The sequence below is a fragment of the Lepidochelys olivacea genome, assembly GCF_965140295.1.
Source record: "Lepidochelys olivacea isolate rLepOli2 genome assembly, chromosome: 5".
Taxonomy (NCBI): domain Eukaryota; kingdom Metazoa; phylum Chordata; order Testudines; family Cheloniidae; genus Lepidochelys; species Lepidochelys olivacea.
This window is the reverse complement of record NC_140415.1, coordinates 112,884,928-112,905,838: the sequence shown is the minus strand read 5'-3', so window position 1 is coordinate 112,905,838 and position 20,911 is coordinate 112,884,928. Positions and strand designations below refer to the sequence as shown.

Sequence of the window (20,911 nt, the reverse complement as noted above, 5' to 3'; positions counted from 1 at the left end):
AAGGAACAACAGTCAATGCACAAGACAGCCTACGTGCATTAAGGGTTATTAAGGGTTTCTCTTCTTTAAATGAAACAACAGAGTTTACACACAGTACTTACCATACACAGTGCAAATACGGAAAGTTAAATGAAGACCAGATCTCACAAAATGCTTTGTCACTGATCCAGCAGAAAAGTGCTAACATCCACCAAAGACCTGAAAAGAGGCCCAGCTTGTACACACGCAAGTTTTCACACCTAAAAAATGACATAAGGAAGGGAAGAAAAGCTGTTATCAGTCACTATGTGGTTTGGCTATATTGAGCTTTGGCGTGGAATCCGGAACGCCAGGCTGCACATCTTTAAGAAGCCTGCAGCTGCTTTGCATCCAGTGCAGCATTCTGAAAAAGTGATATGTTGAGGAGCTTTACTTACCATCTACTTACCATCAATCTGAGGTGAGTAAAGAGACTATGCAAACAAAATGGCACCTTTACTCAGTAGCTCTGCTCCGGGATACTCTTAATTACAGATGTGCAACTTTTGGACAAAAAAATTGTTTTCACTCCTGTTAGGACTACAGCCCAAGTAAAAGTTCTGGAAGCCAGAGCTGGAATCCATTTTCCCTCATATGTCAGCAACTGCCCTAATCCTGCAACAAGAACCATGAGGCAGCAGGAATCTGCCTGCCCAGTTCTCTTTGCAAGATAGGGACCTAAATGCCAATTGCAGCATCTTTTTTTTTAAACTGGTGAGGATGGATGAGAAATGCCCAGCTTAACTTTCAGATCTCAGGGTGAGTTTGCATGGTAAGCAGTTAGAAGGAAAAAAAAATTACTCTTTTTACTTGTAAACTGAGCAAAATGTATTTGGCGTCACGGAGAAACAATAAACATGGAACCCCCCCATGTCATTATTAGCAAGAGTCACTTTCCAGACAAGAACTACACTTGAATTCTTTATTTTTTAGTTTTTTTCTTTAAGATTTTAATTAATTGGCACCCCTATAAGTGAAAGGTTTGGTGTCAAAACATGAAACACACTAAACGCATTCTGTCTTAAGGAAAGAACAAATATTTAAGCACAACTTTTACCATTTCAACACAGAGGAGTTTTTCTGATTGTTAGACGCAGTGGTAAAACTGATGGAAACTGGTTACAAGTCTTTGGCACTGGGGTCCATTACTAGCCTTGCCACAAATACTCAGACTGGAGTATGGTTTTTAAGAACTGGTTAAAAACAACTTCGTCCCAGCCACAGTTAGAACACAAGGGAAACGTAGCTGAATTTTTAAAATTCTGTCGTTATCAAAACATTTCTTTGGGTTTAGAATTTGAGTAAAAGTTTGTAAATTTTGAGCCAAATTTTCATTTGCCCCTTTGATGTAGCAAACATTTTTTTAAAAGTTATATAAATATGAAGAATTCTATGCTTTTGGGTGTGGGGGGGGGACTAGCTGTTTTTTCTACACATTAATTCAAGTAATCTACAGTTTGAAATTATGCTAACCCAAAAGTTTAAACATCCCCAAAGTTTTTGACAAGAACAATTTAGCTGATGTTGCATTCTTCTGAACCTCAGAAACGAAATTCTCAATCTGGGTTCAAAGACAGTTACCTTTTCCGTAACTAGTGTTCTTCGAGATGTGTTGCTCATGTGTATTCCACAATAGGCGTGCGTGCTCGCCACGTGCACCGGTGCCAGAAGTTTTTGCCCTAGCAGTACCCATAGGGGGGAGCACTCCATTGACCCCTGGAGTGGCGCCTCCATGGCGCGGTATAAGGGGAGCTGCGTGCTCCCCCCACCCTCAGTTCCTTCTTGCCAGACAACTCCGACAGAGGGGAAGGAGCGTGGGATGTAGAATAGACATAAGCAACGCAACTCGAAGAACACCAGTTACAGAAAAGGTAACTATCTTTTCTTCTTTGAGTGATTGCTCATGTGTATTCCACAATAGGTGATTCCAAGCTATTTCTGTTGGAGGTGGGAAGGAGTTCACAAGTTCCCAGGACGGAGGACAGCTCTGCTGAACCCAGCGTCATCCCTGGTTTGGGGATGATGGCATAGTGTGAGGTGAACGTGTGAACCGAAGACCAAGGCCCTCCAAAAGACCACGGTCCTGGATGGGAACGTGGGCCAAGAAGGCAGCCGACGAGGCCTACGCCTGAATCGAGTGCACCTTCATAATCGGTGGCGGGGGGATACCCGCCAGCTCATAACAGGTGCACATGCACTAAGTGATCCAGTTGGAAAGCCGCTGAATGGAGATCGACTGACCCCCCATGCGCTCAGCCAAGGCAATGAACAGTTGCGAGGACTTTCTGAAAGGCTTGGTCCACTCGAGGTAGAAAGCCAGAGCCCGTCACACATTGAGTGTGTGGAGATGGTGCTCCTCACTGAATGCATGGGGCTTGGGGCAGAGGACCAGCAGAAAAATGTCCCGACTCCAGTAATAGGCGGAGACCACCTTCGGGAGGAACGCAGGGTGTGGGCGGAGCTGGACCTTGTCCTTATGAAACCGTGTATGGGGGCTCGGAGATCCAAGACCTGCCTGGCCGACATGATTGTGACCAGGAAGGCCACCTTCCACAAGAGGTGGGACCAGGCACACGTGGCTAGTGGCTCAACTGGGGCTCCATGACATGGGTCAACACCAGGTTCAGGTCCCATTGCGGGTGTGGGGGCCTGACGTATGGGAACAGACGGTCCAACACCCTGAGGAACTGGCCAGTCACAGCATGGGAGAATACTAAGTACCCCCGCACCGGCGGACAGAAGGCCGACATGGCCGCCAGGTGCACCTTGACTGATGAGGGCGCCAAGCGCTGGGCTATAGGTGGAGAAGGTATTCCAGGATAAACTGGATCGGGGTGGCCACCGGGGAGACACCCCATTCAGCTGCCCATCTGAAGAACTGGGACTACTTTGCCAAGTAGGAGCAGCGTGTGGAGGGCAGCCTGCTTTCTCCTCCCTACCTAACCATTGAGCAGCCACGCCGTGAGGTGGAGAGCTGCTAGGTTGGGATGGAGGAGGTAGCCCCGGTCCTGGGGAGCAGATCCGGGCGGAACAGTAATGGCCACAGCGGAGCAACCGCCAGGCCCGCGAGGGTCCTGTACCAATGTTGCCTGGGCCATGCTGGGGCAATCAGGAGGACCCAGGCCTTGTCCATCTTTACCTTTTCCAGGATCTTGCTGATCAGTGGGAATAGGGGGAAGGTATAGAGAAAACTGGCCTGATCAGGACAGGAGGAAGGCATCAGAGATAGCGCCCCGTCCCAGTCACCCTGTGGAGCAGAACTGGGGACAGCGCCAGTTATGCCGTGTCATGAACAGGTCCACCTGGGGAGTTCCCCACACTTGGAAGAGTTGGTGAGCCACTTCTGGGTGGAGAGACCACTCGTGCTGAGAAGAGAAGTCCCTGCTCAAGCGATCTGCCTGCACGTTCCAGGCGCCTGGTAGATGGAAGGCCTTTAGGCAGATGCCATGGGCTATACAGAAATCCCACAGCTTGAGGGCTTCACGGCAGAGGGCAGATGACCCGGCCCCATCTTGCCTGTTGATATAGAACATCGAGGACATGTTGTCCGTGAGGACCCTGACCACCTTGCCCTCCAGGTACAAGTGGAAAGCCACGCACGCCAGGTGTACCGCCCTGAGCTCCTTGACGTTATGTGTGGGGTCAGATCCTGAGACAACCACAGACCGTGGGTCCGAACATTCCCCACATGAGCCACCCAACCCAGGTCCGATGCATTGGACACCAGCTCCAGTGACAGGGCCCTGTCCCAGAATGGGACCCCTTGGAGCATGTTGCTTGGGGCAGACCACCACCGTAGGGAGGCGATCGCCAAGCTGGGCACGGTGAGGACCTTGTCCATCCTGTCCCTGGCCTGGGAGAACTCCAAGGCAAGCCGGAGCTGGAGAGGCCTCATTCGGAGTCTGGCATGGTGGACCACGTACGTGCATGCTGACATGTGACCCAAGAGCTGGAGGCACACTCTGGCTGTTGTCACCAGGAACCTTGTGATCATGCCGATGAGCCCCTTCAGGGTCTCGAACCTGTCTGGTGGGAGGGAAGCTGTGGCCGATGAGGTGTCCAGGAGTGTCCTGATAAACTCCATGTGTTGAACTGGGACTAACGCATGATCCCTCACCCGCGACTGGAGCTGCCCTTGACCAGCCAATTGTCCAGATAGGGAAAAATCTGGACACCCCCCAGCGCCTGAGGTAGGCTACTACCCCTGACATACATTTTGGAAATACCCTGGGGGCAGTGGACAGGCCAAACGAGAGGACCATAAATTGGTAGTGATTCTGCCCCACCACGAAATGGAGGAGGCGTCTGTGTCCCTCGAATATGTGAATGTGGAAGTACGCGTCCTGCAGATCGAAGGCAGCGTACCAGTCCCTGGGATCCAGGGAGGGGATGATGGAGGCCCGGGAGACCATGCGGAAATTGAGCTTCACCATGAACTGGCTCAGATCTCGCAGATCCAGGATGGGCCTGAGTCCCACTTTGGCCTTCGGGATAAGGAAATAGTGGGAGGAGAACCCCTTGCCTTTGAACTGGAGCTTTATTGAGGGTGGATCCCTGAGGGGGACTGGCAGGGCGCCCCCGAGCATTAGCGTCTTTTCCTCGCCTGTTTGCCCTTAGAGGACCCAGGTTGCGGGGCCTGCCTCGACTGCCTCTGAGGGCGCCTTTTATAGTCCCGTGCCTTCTTATAGGCAGCCTCATATTTCAGGTGGAGGCCTGAGCGGGAGTCTGCTGCAGCTTAAACTTAGATTTAGCCAGAGCCGGGACATAGAGACCCAGAGTCTGGAGGGTCGTGCAAGAGTTCTTTCCACCATGCAGCTTTGTATCTGTTTGTTCCGCAAACAGAGCTTTCCCGTCAAATGGGAGATCCTGCATGGTGGCCTGTGCCTCACTGGACAGCCTGGACAGCAGGAGCCACAATACCCTTCTCATGGACACAGTGGAGGCCATGGATTGAGCAGCCATGTCCGCCGCATCCAAAGTCGCTTGCAGCCGCTGTACCCTCCTCCACCAGTGCCTTGAACTCCTTCCTATCACGCTCCTGGAGGGAGTCCTCAAACTTGGGCAGGGAGCCCCACAGATTGAACTCATACCAGCCTAGGAGAGCCTGGTGGTTTGGCACTTGTAACGGGGAGCTCGAGGACGAATAAACTTTGCTTCCAAGAGAGTCCAGCCTCCGTGAATCTTTATTTTCCTGGGTAGGGGCTGGCTGGCTCTGCCGTTCCCTGTGGTTGACCGACTCGACCACCAGGGAGTTGGGCGCCGGGTGGGTGTATAAGTACTCGTGTCCCTTGGCGGGTACAAAGTACTTACGTTCCGCCCTCTTGGAGGTGGGGGCCAATGAGGCCGGTGTTTGCCAAAGGGCATTTGAAATTTTTGCCATCCCTTCATGGAGAGGCAATGCTACCCCACCCAGTTCTGACGAGGACAGCACATTAAACAGGGAGTCTGAGAGCTCCTCCATCTCCTCTGCCTGGAGGTGGAGGCTTGATGCCACCCTTTTTAGGAGTTCCTGGTGGGCCTGAAAGTCCTCCTGCGGGACTGAGGGGAGCGGGGCCGTAATCACCTCATCCGGGGAGGGCGAGGAGGCTGGTGTGGTATTTTGGGTGTCTGCCTGCACCAGAGGGTCCACCACTTGGTCGGTCTCTGGGCCCGGTGCTGCGGATGTACATCCCACCGATTCCTTCCTTGGAGGTCTGGAGAGTGAGGCCGATGATGCCTCTGAGGCTCTGGCTACCGAGCGAGCCCCCACCAGGGCTGCATCAAGGGCTACGGTGCCCACTGGTACCACTGGGCCAACCATGGGGCCTGGAGCCACTGTACTTGCTGCGGCACCGGTGGGCCCGGTTGCTCGGCCCGGCTGACCTGGCCCACGGAGGGACGACTACAAGCGGAGGCCGGGCTGACAAACGACCTGCCGCTGTCCTGGGACCAGGAAGAGCGGCGGTGCCGGGAGCAACGATGACCACGGGACCACAATCTCGACATGGAGGACCAGTACTGTCAGTAGCAGCTGCGCTGTGATTGGCTCCGACAGGTGGACCCGTGACGGCAGTGATCGACGCCCGGAGCTGCGGAGACGATGCCTTGGCAGGGTCTTGGAGAGGGATTCTGAGTGGGAATGGCATCAACGTCTATGCCGTGACTAGCTGCGGTAACCCCTCCGAGATGAGAACCTCTGGCGATGTCTGCCTCGGTCCCGTCGGTACTCACTCCTTGAAGTGGAACGGTGCCGAGAGTCTCGGTCGGATGGCACCCAACCAGACAGTCTGGTGGGAGTTGAGGGTGATCCACGTGGACTTTGCCCTGAAAGGTTGCTAGGCGGCGAACACTGTCAGGAACGTTCCCTGGACCGAGACCGGTACCAAGCCAGGGGCGACTGCAAAGATCCCAGCGATGGCTTGCCCCTGGAGCATGAGACCGACATCGGCAGCGCTCGTGGTACCGGCATGGACATGACATCCCGGGCCGCCTGCAGGGCCTCCAGCATGGAGGACATCCGGACACCTGGGGAGGCCTGGTCCTAAGCGGCTGGACTACTCCGCTCTACATGATTCATAGGCCTAGAGGCCGGAGGGGATCAAGGACTGCCCGACATGGGTCTAGCCTCTGCCCCGGGTTTTCCTTGGTGCTGCTGCGAAGAAGGCATCTCTTTTGCCTTCTTGTGCCCCATGGACGGGAAGCGGTGCTGACTGGTCAAAGGCTCCGGAAGGTCGCAGTGCCCAGTGCCAGCTTGGAGCGGCACACCAGAGTCAGCGCCAGTTCCATCAGAATGGTCCGGAGCCTAATGTCTCTTTCCCTTTTGGTCCGAGGTTTGAACGACTTGCAAATCTTGCAGCCATCGCGGATATGGGTTTCTCCCAAACAGCGTAAACAGTCTGTGTGCGGGTCACTCCTTGGCACAGATCGCCTACAAGTGTCGCATGGCTTACAGCTCGGGCTGTGGGGCATGCCCCGGGGCCCACGCGTTCTAACTAACTGAGCAGCTAACTAACTACAGATACTAACGCTGAATGAACAAGCAGTTCTGGGGACGAGCTACAGCAAAGCTGGAGCAGAGTAGTTCCGATGCAACTTCACTGGCGGCAAGAAGGAACGGAGGGTGGGGGGAAGCACGCAGCTCCCCTTATACCGAGCCATGGAGGCGCCATGCCAGGGGTCGCTGGGGTGCTCCCCCCTGCGGGTACTGCTAGGGGAAAACACCAGTGCATGTGGTGAGCACTCACACCTATTGTGGAATACACATGAGCAATCACTTGAAGAAGAAGATGGAGTTTGACCGTGGATGGAGGAAACAAACCTGTCCATACACAATAATTCCTACTATTGAGGGAAAAGAGCCATCTGTTGTGGCCATAAGCAAGTTGGCCTGTAGCTGATCAGCTCTGCCTTCAAAAGCAGGTACCAATGTATGTACAAGGAATTAGCTTAGGCTGTCTTGCCTGTAAAGTAGGAATACTCTTTTTTTTTTTAAATGTAATGAAATTTGTTACTGAATTCTGTGGTCTCCATAGTTTTGCTCAGGAGCCTACATTCCTTGTGGCATTAAATCTTACTTAGCCAATGAGAGAGTTCAATACAGGAGTTATACAATATGAGATCTCTTGGGACATGACCTTTTTCTTATATGCTGTCTAGGATGAAGTGTAGTTTGGCTTTGTTGGTCTTTCTACAAAAAGAAAATTATGCTTCTGGTTTTTGTTTTTAAAATCGGGTGGATTTTCCTGGGACGCAATTCTGTAAACACTGCCAAGCATAGTTCTTACTACTGAGAGTAGGGCCATTGGTCAAAAACCACCCTCAAAAGGATTTCTGTCCCTTTTTTTCAAGGTTGCATTTTATTTCATAGCAAGAAAACAGTTCAGCATAAGTTCCCTTATAAACCTGGCCCCTGGCCATGACCTGGAGCTGCCTGCAAGAGCCTGTCTATTCCTTGCAGATCTCACTCCTCAGACTCAATAAAACCTGTGGTATTTCAGGACCAAGGACACAGAGATTTCAGCATAAATCTCAAACATTTAGTAGCAACAAAAAATAAATATTCTGCTTGTGTTGCAATGAATACTATTATTATTGTTTGTAATAAGGAAACACCTAGGGACCATGATCCTACAAACCCAGGAAAAAGACAGCCTTTACCCCAAGGAGCTAACAGTCTAAGTAACCCTGTCGTTTTACGACTGATTGCAGTACATACAAGTAAAAATTCCTGGTCTCGCACACAAATTTGTCACCCTCAATTTTGAAATTCCAACACGACAAATGAGGGAATTCTGAGTGATTTCCAACATCAGTCATTACCTGTGTGGATTTGAAAGCAGAAGACATCATATATAGGTCAGAGGCCCTCTCCCTCTATTGCTGCTATGACAACCTTAACTCTGTACCCTGGCGAAAGTTCATTGCAACTTTTTCTTACATAATATAATCTCAGCTCACTCTGTATTGAGAGAGGGAATAGAAGGAGTGGCTGAAGAGGCAGGAGAACAGAGTCTCCAGCCCATATATGGAGGTTGGGCAGACTTGTGACTGGCACTGGAATCTTTTTTAAAAAAAAAAAAAAAAAAAGAGAAGAATTTTCTGACTTTTTTAATGTATAAATTCTTTTGCATCAGAAAAAATTCAAAAGAAAAAAAATATAAAAAACACTTTACTAGGTGACAGTTTTCTAAAGATGTTGGAGCTACAGTCATACAACATCTGAGTTTGCAAATTAAAGATTTAGTAAGATATTTTTCCATCAAAAGATAGAAAAGATTCTTCTTACTATTAAAATTATTCTGCTTCATTTGAATTTTTAATGTGAATTTGAGATTAGGCGGTGGACTCCTTTATTAACAGGCATAAGGTTTGGCAGTGGATTTCTTTATAGCCTATAGATTAGCAACAGAAAAGATACCATGCTGCACAATCTTGTTCCTAAGGATTTCCTGTTGCATTCTTTTGCACGTTAATTTTAGGGTTTGATATTTCCTTTTTAAAGCCATCTATAAATAATCTGACATTCAAAATTATTACAACTTCTCTGTTCGTACACAAAGGACTTCATGCTTCCACTGCCAGCTTTCTGTGTTGCTGTTGTATTCGGTTTGTTTCACAAGAAGTATATCAATATAAAGTGATTTGAGCTGTAGCTCACGAAAGCTCATGCTCAAATAAATTGGTTAGTCTCTAAGGTGCCACAAGTACTCCTTTTCTTTTTGCGAACACCTATATGGCTACCACTGAACTTATTACTACATATAGAATATATGTAGATTACTACATATAGAATATATCCAAACCAGGGTAGATTTTTAAAAAGGCTGAAATTGATCTGGCTGACGATCAGAACAAATCCTGAGGAGAGGGGGCAGGACATAAAGGTAGCTTTACGCATTTTATATGCTAGCTATTATATGAAATAATAACAGATTTCTTCTGTAGTGCTTGCAGTGATTTTTTCCACTTCAAGGTTAAATAGTTGTAATAAGGCATCAGAAAAGGGCAAAGAGATTTTTGGTCTGCATATGCAGAGGCATCCAGTCAAAGAGCAGGGACACAAGAGTTTTTCTTTATACTTCCCTTGTGAGACCACACCTGGAATGCTATATTCAGTGCTGGGTACCGCATTACCAAACAGGTATAAAGAGATTGCTTTATTGATACACATGAGAAGCCCAATTCACGACTCATTAATGTCAATGGAAAGATTCTCACTCACTCCCATGGGAGATGGATCAGGTCATACAAGACCAAAAACACCTATTGCCACTATTCATGTACAAATACCTAGGCACGGATGGATGTGTAGGGATTCACTGTTTGAACACACAACAAACAGACACATGCAAATGGATGCCAAGCTTTGACTTTCTGTTAGCTAAACGGTCATGTCCGTGCACACACTCAAAAAAAATCAGGTGTTTGTGTTCTTAAGTGTGGAAAGCAAATGCCTGTGCATAATTGTGCACATTTAACACAGAAAACCTGGCCTCAACATGTAGCTGCCTTAAGCAATGGCCATGCCTACAAATATTTGTAGGGCGTGAACAACAAAGAAGGAGAGTAATTGTGCATGCTTTAAAGAGTTTTAAGTAGTGGGATGAGACTGAAAATTTATGCTGAATATCAGCAAAAAAAATTGCTGACAGTGAGATTTAAGACACTCCTAAGGGAAGTGGTGGAGACAGTAGTTACAAGATGACATAATGGTGATGGGATTCTTTTCAATTGTTTTTATAAGTCTATAAAATAAGTAAGTGCTTCAGGGGATATTTCAAGATGGTGTTCAAAGGTAAGCAAGGGCAAACCCCCCAAAAGTAGGATGGTAGAGATGGTCTTTTCTGGGCAACGTTCAAGGATTTTCTGTAATTCCCTGTACAGTGCCTAGATACAGTGACGGGTGCTTTAGAAATACTGATGGGGAGCAGCAAAGCTACACACTTCTCCTCCACTGCATTCACCAGCAATATGGGTGCGAACTTCAAACCCTAACTGGAACCAGGTAAGTGCTATGAAGCTGTCCAGTCTTTTTAAAGCAAATATGAAAATGAAGTTTTAAAAACCTGTTAAGGCAACATTAAAATTGAACAGGCCTTGCACATGCTAAGGTTCCAGGAGCATTGTTCATTCTGCCATATTGCAGATCTGTAATATTTTTGTCCCTCTTTTTCCTGTTAAACAGTAGCTTAATATATTCTAGCGTAAATCTGGCCAAGATAATTTTGCTGTTGAAACCTTACCATTTGCTTTTCCTGATTGTGCAATACATTTGCATAAATGCAGTGCTTGTATATAATCATAGGCAGCATAATTTAAATGTCTGTTAATAAAAATTACCACAATGTGTTTGAGTCTCCTCTGATACTAGCCATCCATAGTTGTTATTCTTACAGGGCCAACACACACTACCATCATGCTAACACCACAGGGGCTGCACTAGATTACACATGGAATTTATCATCTTCCTCCTGCCCTTTGTGCCTTTGAAAATCACCCATTTTAGTGTTTCCTACTTTACAAGCCATCTCTTCTCCCATTTGAGATCATAATGCTCTTTTTATGGCAGCAATTTGTTCCCAAGGAAAAATTAGAGAAGTGAAAGAGCATTAGAGCATTCCCAAACTTGTTCTGCCGCTTGTGCAGGGAAAGCCCCTGGCAGGCCGGGCCGGTTGTTTACCTGCCGCGTCCACAGGTTTGGCCGATCATGGCTCCCAGTACCCACGGTTTGCTGCTCCAGGCCAATGGGAGCTGCTGGAAGTGGTGGCCAGTACATCCCTCGGCCTGCGCCGCTTCCAGCAGCTCCCATTGGCCTGGAGCAGCGAACCGCGGCCACTGGGAGGATCAGCCGAACCTTTGGACGCGGCAGGTAAACAAACCGGCCCGGCTCACCAGAGGCTTTTCCTGCACAAGTGGCGGAACAAGTTTGGGAACCACTGAATTAGAGTAAGAAAAATCTTCATTAGGAAACACAAAAGGTTTGATTCACCACTATCCAGTTTGCAATTTATATTGGCATAAAATTGGAGTAATGCAATGATAAATAAGGCCCAAATATCTTCTACATGGAACAGAGGAAACTATTGGCCTATTAGTTTTTTCCCCTCTCTACCCAAAATAGTTTCATAGTGAAGGTTCCACACCAGAGCACTCAGATTTCAACGTACAGCTGGATTACTGACTGCACTTGCACGGAAAAAATCCCACCGGTTTTCAATAACGTTCATATTTTTTATATTGTAAAAAGGGATTAGATGACCTCTTCTGGGTTTAGGAGAATGCGTCTGTATTTAAATCTCCCAGGGATCAGTACGGCTTAAAATAATGCCTTTAATTCTTTGCTTTTACATTTAGCAATTTATCAAAAAATGTTGCAGGTATTAGATCCCACATTGCACAATTAAATTGATATTTTCTTATAAGGGACTCAAGGGAGCTGATTCAAAAGCAGGAGTGTTCAAGCCTTTCATTCTTCTAAAGGTAAATAACAGAGTTCCATACGATCTTCCATGTGAAACTCTTAAAACAAAGGTATTAATTTACTTATAGGCATATCTATGGCACTTGACACTAAAGTGTCTGAGCCCCTAACAAGTTTGTGATTTCTCTTTGCAACTTCCCTGGGAAATAAAGCCAAAATTATTATATGCAGTTTCCAAAAGGAAAACTGAGGCACAGATAGTTTAAGTGATTTGCCCAAAGTCACACAGGATGTCCCTCCAAATGGCTCTCTATGAATATTAAAAATCCCGTGGCACTTTCATTAGCGTTCTAGCCAATTCCACCAGGCTCCTTGGTCAATTTCTCCACCCCCTCGTTTATTATGCAGTGCACTGCTCAGTTCCCACACTCCTCATACCACAGAGATGGCTGTGTTTCAGTGGTGCTTTTCATCAAGAAGGATTTAATGATACCTTTCCAAAATATTACAGTTAGGAGAGGTTGTTATGTAGTCTGATAAAATCGAATGGAAAAAACCCACTCTATTCATACATCATGAATATTGCATTTTTAAATACAAAAGAGTCAAGAAATACTAAAGGTTTCAGAGTAGCAGCCGTGTTAGACTGTGTCCGCAGAAAGAAAAGGAGTACTTGTGACACCTTAGCGACTAACACGTTTATTTGAGCATAAGCTTTCGTGGGCTACAGCCCACTTCATCGGATGCATAGAATCGAACAGATAGAAGAAGATATAGATACACATACAAGAGAAGTTGGAAGTTTCCATACAAACTGTGAGAGGCTAATTAATTAAGATGAACTATTATCAGCAGGAGAAAAAAAAACTTTTGTAGAGATAATCAGGATGGCCCATTTAGACAGTTGACAAGAAGGTGTGAGGGGACTTAACATAGGGAAATAGATTCAATATGTGTAATGACCCAGCCACTCCCAGTCTCTAGTCAAACCCAAGTTAATGGTATCTAGTTTGCATATTAATTCAAGCTCAGCAGTTTCTCATTGGAGTCTTTTTTTTGAAGCTTTTCTGTTGCAAAATTGCCACCCTTAAATCTTTTACTGAGTGGCCAGAGAGGTTGAAGTGTTCTCCTACCGGTTTTTGAATGTTATGATTCCTGATGTCAGATTTGTGTCCATATATTCTTTTGCGTAGAGACTGTCCAGTTTGGCCAATGTACACAGCAGAGGGGCACTGCTGGCACATGATGGCATATATCACATTGGTAGATGTGCAGGTGAACGAGCCCCTGATGGCGTGACTAATGTGATTAGGTCCTATGATGGTGTCACTTGAATAAATATGTGGACAGAATTGGCATTGGGCTTTGTTGCAAGGATAGGTTCCTGGGTTAGTGTTTTTGTTGTGTGGTGTGTGGTTGCTGGAGAGTATTTGCTTCAGGTTGGGGGGCTATCTGTAAGCGAGGACTGGTCTGTCTCCCAAGATCTGTGAGAGTGAGGGATCATTTTTCAGGATAGGTTGTAAATCTTTGATGATGCACTGGAGAGATTTTAGTTGGGGGCTGAAGGTGACAGCTAGTGGCGTTCTGTTATTTTCTTTGTTGGGCCTGTCCTGTAGTAGGTGACTTCTGGGTACTCTTCTGGCTCTGTCAATCTGTTTTTTCACTTCAGCAGGTGGGTATTTTTAAGAATGCTTGATAGAGATCCTGTCTCTGTCTGAGGGATTGGAGCAAATGCGGTTGTATCTTAAAGCTTGGCTGTAGACAACGGATTGTATGGTGTGTCCTCGATGGAAGCTGGAGGCATGTAGGTAAGTATAGCGGTCAGTAGGTTTCTGATAATAGCTCATCTTAGCTAATTAGCCTCTTACAGTTTGTATGGAAACTTCCAACGTGTGTGTGTGTTCTTACTATATGTTCCATTCTATGCATCCGATGAAGTGGGCTGTAGCCCACGAAAGCTTATGTTCTAATAAATTTGTTAGTCTCTAAGGTGCCACAAGTACTCCTGTTCTTTTTGAAGAAATACTAAAGTTAAGCTTGATTCTTCTTTCTTTTACACAGACTTCAAAAGAGTTATTCCTGATTTATAAGGGTAGGAGAGGAGAATCAGATTCAAAAGTTACTTTGTAACATGAATTTGCACTTGTTGCATATACTGGGCCAAATTCTCCATTGGTGTAAATCAGTGCAGCTCGACTGACTTCAATGCAGGTAATCCCGTTTACACCAACTGAGTATTGGGTCTTATGTATTTAGGTATACATATAATGACTTCATTAATCATTGGAAATACATGCAGTGTGAGAGAATCCAAACAGTTGGGGTGGAGCAGAGCAAGGGCTTGTCTACACTACCCGCCAGATAGGCGGGCAGCGATCGATCCATCGGGGATCAATTTATTGCATCTACTATAGACGTGATAAATCAACTGCTGAGCGCTCTCCCGTCAACTCCGGTACTCCACCAGAACAAGAAGCACAAGCGCAGTTGACAGGAGAGCGCCAGCTGTCGGTATACCGCAGTGAAGACACTGCGGTAAGTAGATCCAAGTACGTCGACTTCAGCTATGCTAGTCATGTAGCTGAATTTGCGTATCTTAGATCGACCCCACGCAGTAGTGTAGACAAGCCCTGAGTTCTGTTATACCATTGCCGGTATAACAGAAAGACCAACAGCTAGATTGTGCCTTATAGGCCCAGCCCTGCATTGGGGGCATTGCGCAGCGGCATGGCTGTAAGAGCAGCACCCTGTCTCAGGGGCCTGGTCTGCACTAAGCAATGTTACCATGCCTCCTCACCACTGTGAACTAGTGTTCTGATATGAGATGCTAAACATGTTCAGTAGTCAGTGCAGACCAGGACAAACTGTGGTCATGTCAGCATAAAAACTGTCAACCTTGAACAAACATGACAAAGTTTCATGGTGTAGACCAGGCCAGAGAAGCAGTTGACAACCCCAAAGATTCACAAATCATAAATCAGGAGCCCAAAAATCATGAGATTGTAAAACAACAATAAATGTTGGGTCTTTTTATTTGCCTTCTGACTTTGGAGCCTTTAGGGTTCAGGTTTTTGAGATTTTCTCTGCAACCATGAAGGCTAGAAAACCAGGAAAACTTTCATTTAAAAAAAATTAAGTTGAGATTCCCACAGCCAAGTGTGTCCAGGAGCTAGGGCTTTAAACATTAAATGTTGTGAGACTTGCTATAAAATTGCAAGAACTGAGAACAGCATGCCCAGTGCTTCCCAGTTCTCTGCCTGCCAGTGTGGGGGTGGAGGGCGGGGGTTTGAGTCCCTTGAGTACACAGACTGAGATTCTGCCTAGCCCTTACGTGGGTCATGCATCTGGAAGGTGATCTGCCCAAAAGTATATTTGTATCTAGAATGCAACCCTCAGAAAATAAACATCAAAAAAGGCTGCTTCACATACAGAAGAAAGAAGCCTACCTCTTCAACTCGGCAATTAGCAGAGCTGTGCAGGGGACACCTAGTGTCATTAACGAGATGTTGTTGATAGCAGGCTTAATGAATGCAAGGCATGTAGTGACTCCAGAAAGGACACCGACTGCAGCTTTAAACCTTGCCCTGAATAATTAAAGAAAAGGTGTACATTTTGGTTTAATTAAAGCCTTACATTAAAGATAAACAAGAAAAGGCAACAAGATCCTAAAAATGTTTAAAATTGTTGTAAACAAAATTTTATTTCTTTGAATAGGCATAAGATACGACACACACTATAACAACAACATGGTGTGTACAGAATGCCTACTTTGGCTCCGATCTGGCAAAGACTTTAACTTTGCATACATGTGTGTCTCGTGCATATGTCTTCGCAAGACTGCAACCTTGAGAGTTGCATATTTTATATGCACACTGATCATAAATATTTGAAACTGAGGCCCTATTCTGATCTCTCTTATTCCAGTATAATTCATGAGTTATTCCACTGTATTCAATTGAGTTACAAGGTCTAAAACCAGTGCAGTGTTGCCAATTCTCATTATTTTACGAGTATAATGATATTTATTATTTTCCTTAAAGCCCTATCTACTGGAATCATGTTACGTGAGAATCTAAGCTTTTTTTTTTTTTAAATTTATTAAATAAAGTATTTTCTAGCTCTCTTGACTGCAGAGAAAAGCTTGCAAACCTGAAATCTAAAGATTCAAAACCTCACAAAGCTAATACAGAGATTTTTTTATATATGTCATGATTCTGAAACCAATGATTTTGGGGGGCCTGCCTTGTGGGTTTTTTTGTTTGTTTAAGGTTCAGATTTGGCAATACTCCCAGTATAATTAACTATTTATGTTAAACGATCTGTTCCACTTTGTATTTCACTGTGACACTCTGAGTACCTTTTTCCAGACCTCAAAAAGAGCTCTGTGTAAGACGGAAAGCTTGTCTCTCTCACCAACAGATGATGGTCCAATAAAAGAGATTAACTCAGGTAAAAATATATCTTAAAGAGCTCAGGATGGTTCCCTGATTGTGTCTTGAAGTTCATTACACTATTTCACTAATGCACCCACCTTGTCTCTCTAACATCCTGTGACTTGACAGAGCTACAATGACACTGCATACATATATATTACCTGTCATTTCGAAAAACCTTTGGGAGGTATCTTCTGGGGAACCACATGGCCAGAGCGCACATCAGGACCCAAAGAATAGCCAGCTCATCTAGCATCTGACCCAGGAAACTGAGTGTAGCATGGAAATAGACCGATCCAATTCCTGGATGAATCAATTAAAAAGCCAATATGAAGTTATAGTAGTGTATAGCACTAAACTATGCCGCTTAACAATGGACCTAATAGTACATGCTTTGACATGGAGATCATTCTGCCTGGAAATGGTAGAAAGACTTAAATAACACTACAATCTGTGGCAGCTAAAACTTATTGCAAAACAACCAATTTATGAAAGGTGCAAATGTCAGTTCTAAATAGCAAAATGGAGCTTACGTAAAAGAAAAAGCACATCACGGTATCACTATTAATTGAAATGGGCAAAGTATTATTTTTTTTAAAAACCCACAACTCCAAACTAAACAACTAAAAACAGAGATACCCCCTCCCAGCCAGTGAGAAAGTCAAACAAGGGTAGCAGCAGGTGGTGGCTAAACCTTAGCATGATTTACAGGTGGAAATCCCATGCTTTTTTATAGAGCCATGCAACCTGCACAATAATTCTTTGCCCCATCTATGTAGTATTTCAAAATCTTCCATTGTCGCTGACAATGGAAACATTAATGATCCTCTGTACATAAAATGGGTAAACATTCACTTCTATGGAGAGAAATTATCAGCATGTTACAAACAAAAGGCTCCTGAACTCCTCCCAAATGATGCTAACTATCCTCAACTCCTACTAAAGTAATGGGATGTGGGTGTTCAGCACTGCTCAGCATCAAGCCCAAATGTAGCAAGAGCAATTACGGAAGGGAAGGGCAGAACAGAGCTAAGCAGGCCAGAGTTCCAGCCAACCTCTATTGTCACAATACATTTTCCTTTGTAAAAGCGCACATGCTTCAGTATCAAGTTCAAATAAACTGTTCACTAGAAGTCAGGGTTGCTTTATTTTTCAAAAACATGATATGCGGGCAGGAAAAGAACCTAATTTCCTCTCTCTTACAGTTCATGCATGACCAGACACACACACACACACACACACCAACTTACCAACAACAACTAGCAGAGTCCATATTAGGTATATTCCACTGTTGAAGCAGGTTGCATATTGACGAAATAAGCACATACATATTGGTGGCAAAACAAAAAACAAGATGTTGCTTATCTAGAAAAGAAAAAATAAAATAAAATGTATCAAATAAAGGGGGAAAATTAAACAAACTTTTAAAGTTTGTAAGCTGTCAAAAACCACCTAGAAAAGCACATTTGTTGCTTGGTCTGATGACAACCCCAGCTCACCAAAACTCATGTGTCCTTCTGTTTTCTCAAAGCTGACCCAGGTTCTGCAGTGGAGGTCTATACTTTGAGAATGTTAAGCATAAATCCATCCAGACTGAGAACAATGTATAATGTGGATGATCCCTTCCTTAAAATACCTTGTAAATCTATCCCATGAGCAACACTGCTGTGATTACACAAATACATTATCAAATATTCATGTCATTGCAATTCAAAAAGTATATAATGACAACAAGAGGTGAATAACAAGAATCTTAGCTGGTGGCACTCTTCTTAATGACTGAGGGAGCCTTGCATGAAAACTTGTGGAACTGCCTGGATACAGATCATGTGGTCCTCCCTTAGAGGAAGGCGGAGGCACTTGGGCTGGGGAACCCTGCTGCAGCTCTTAGGCTGTAACAGGCAGCTGTGGAGCATCTACCCTACAACTTCATCCTCAGGTGAGAGGCAGGGGAGGGAGACAGAATTCCTCATCATTGCCTCTATTACATTCTCAGTGCCTAGCCCAATTACTCAGGCAGGGGAGAGAGCTTGGTCATAAGAGAGTCCCCCTGAAAAAAAAACAAAGGGGGGGGGGAATTACAGCTGCCTTTGAAACCTGTAATTTAAACTGGCCAGTTTGGCCTTTTAGGGCCTGATCATATATTCCCAGTGCCCCTCAACCTTCCACTGAAGTTAATGAGAGTCTGGGGTGGACAAAGCATGTAGGATTGGACCCTTAATGGGTGTGTTTGCTCCTTCAACTATATTTTTCCCTACTCATGTCCTCAAATATAGTCTTCCCTTTACACAAGAACCTAATTCAGAGAGATTAAAATTCAATCACCTCACTTACATTCCCAGGAAGGGTCAAAACGTGTTCCTAAAACCAGCATTCAAAATGACAGGAACTGAAGGAGGGGCTCCTAAGCATATTCATTTGGAAGCACTGTATGCAAGAAGCATTAAATCAAACTAAAGATGCCCCCACAGAGGGTCACATTTTCTTCAGAAGCCTTGACCTTTGGGTTTAATTAAAGTAATCTCCCACTCAGTTTAAAATAGCACACTCTTTACACGGTGAATTTGTGCCAGCAGAACCCTTGGAAACAGCATTCAGCCTGAGACTCAGAAGATAATATGATAGAGATGAGCTCACTTGTACTTTTAAAATCAATTTTTTCTTTAAGAAAAGATTACAATGAAAATGTTGAAAAGGCTGAAATGCAACAAAAACTTACATTAAAAAAATTGACCAACCCACCTCTCCTGTCACCTAAAAATAAAAAAAGCTAGATCAGCAGGCTATTGAGAAGAGGGAGAAAGGATTCTGTGGCTTTTTTAGGACTGGCATCTAGGACTGTTACAGAACAATATATGGTTGGCAGGAAGAGGTTTGAAATACATCATTAGAAGTCACTGTATTGAATTTCTGATTTTATCAAAATAAACTATATAGAAAAGGGGATCCTGATATACTGTATTAAAAGGCTTAATGTAACTGTTCTTTGCTTTGAGCTCCATCACAAACTGGACCAAATTCCATCACTGCAAACATTTGGTTCCCTCATTTTGGTCAACAAAAGACCCAAGAGTGTAAACAAAGGCACAATGAAGAAAGATTGTCCAGTTCTTGTCACCCAGGACTTCCACAAAGGTCTGCAATGCCGCAGATAGAGTATAGCTTTACAAAAGCCAAATTAAAAACAAATCAACCTTCCTGTCCCCAAAAAACCCACGACATGTATACATACCTGATTTAAACTCAATTTAGGAGTGTCCACACAGTTTGCGCCAGTCTAACTAAATAAAATTTTAAAATATCTTTAGGTAACTGTTTCAAAATTTGTGTTTAGACAAGGCCTTTGTCCTGTGACTACAGGACTGTGCCGTTAAATCTTTGCTGAGAAGTGAATAATATCTGGCCTTTTGGGATGTGTATTAGCAAGGTTCTGCTATAGTACTTTAAGGGCCTGATTCAAAGCCCATTCAAGACAAGGGCAGTCTTTCCAGAGACTTCAATGGGCTTTGGGTCAGGCCCATAGCCATGTTATCCCATGTCATTTTAGAGGTATGGAGTGAAATCTTGGCTCCAATGAGGTCAGTGGCAAAACTCCCATTGACTTGAGTTGGGCCAGGATTTCCACCATAGATCTGTTAACAGCTGTCTTTTCTTGACCTAATCTGATCATTCATCCTGGTGCACCCCCTGCACTTTCCAGGACTACATTCTATAGTATTACCATTCATGTTTTAGCTAATTTTCTCAGTATTTCACCGTAGAGGGTGTTCACCACTGTCATAAATATAAAGGGAAGGGTAAACCCCTTTGAAATCCCTCCTGGCCAGGGGAAAGCTCCTCTTACCTGTAAAGGGTTAAGAAGCTAAAGGTAACCTCGCTGGCACCTGACCAAAATGACCAATGAGGAGACAAGATACTTTCAAAAGCTGGGAGGAGGGAGAGAAACAAAGGGTCTGTGTCTGTCTGTAGTCGTCTTCGCCGGGGACAGAACAGGAATGGAGTCTTAGAACTTTTAGTAAGTAATCTAGCTAGGTATGTGTTAGATTATGATTTCTTTAAATGGCTGAGGAAAGAATTGTGCTGAATAGAATAACTATTTCTGTCTGTGTATCTTTTTTGTAACTTAAGGTTTTGCCTAGAGGGGTTCTCTATGTTTTTGAATCTAATTACCCTGTAAGATATCTACCATCCTGATTTTACAGGGGGGATTCCTTTATTTCTATTTACTTCTATTTTTTATTAAAAGTCTTCTTGTAAAACACTGAATGCTTTTTCATTGTTCTCAGATCCAAGGGTTTGGGTCTGTGGTCACCTATGCAAATTGGTGAGGCTTTTTATCCAACATTTCCCCGGAAAGGGAGGGTGCAAGTGTTGGGAGGATTGTTCATTATTCTTAAGATCCAAGGGTCTGGGTCTGTAGTCACCTAGGCAAATTGGTGAGGCTTTTTACCAAACCTTGTCCAGGAAGTGGGGTGCAAGGTTTTGGGAAGTATTTTGGGGGGGAAGGACGCGTCCAAACAGCTCTTCCCCAGTAACCAGTATTAGTTTGGTGGTGGTAGCG

The 20,911-nt window shown here is 44.9% G+C and overlaps 1 protein-coding gene across 2 annotated transcripts in view; it reads right to left on the bottom strand.

The window, feature by feature from the left end:
* Positions 1-20,911, bottom strand: part of ACER2 (alkaline ceramidase 2) — a 53,909-nt gene that overhangs the window by 8,201 nt on the left and 24,797 nt on the right. For both annotated transcript variants that reach the window (XM_084628887.1, XM_084628886.1), the window contains exons 2-5: positions 17,601-17,715; positions 16,512-16,653; positions 15,364-15,501; positions 102-239 (exon numbers count right to left, since the gene is read on the bottom strand). In XM_084628887.1, the coding sequence (XP_084485013.1) occupies positions 102-239; positions 15,364-15,501; positions 16,512-16,653; positions 17,601-17,676 (494 nt within the window). In that variant the 5' untranslated portion in view covers positions 17,677-17,715. The remainder of the gene's footprint in view (positions 1-101; positions 240-15,363; positions 15,502-16,511; positions 16,654-17,600; positions 17,716-20,911) is intronic.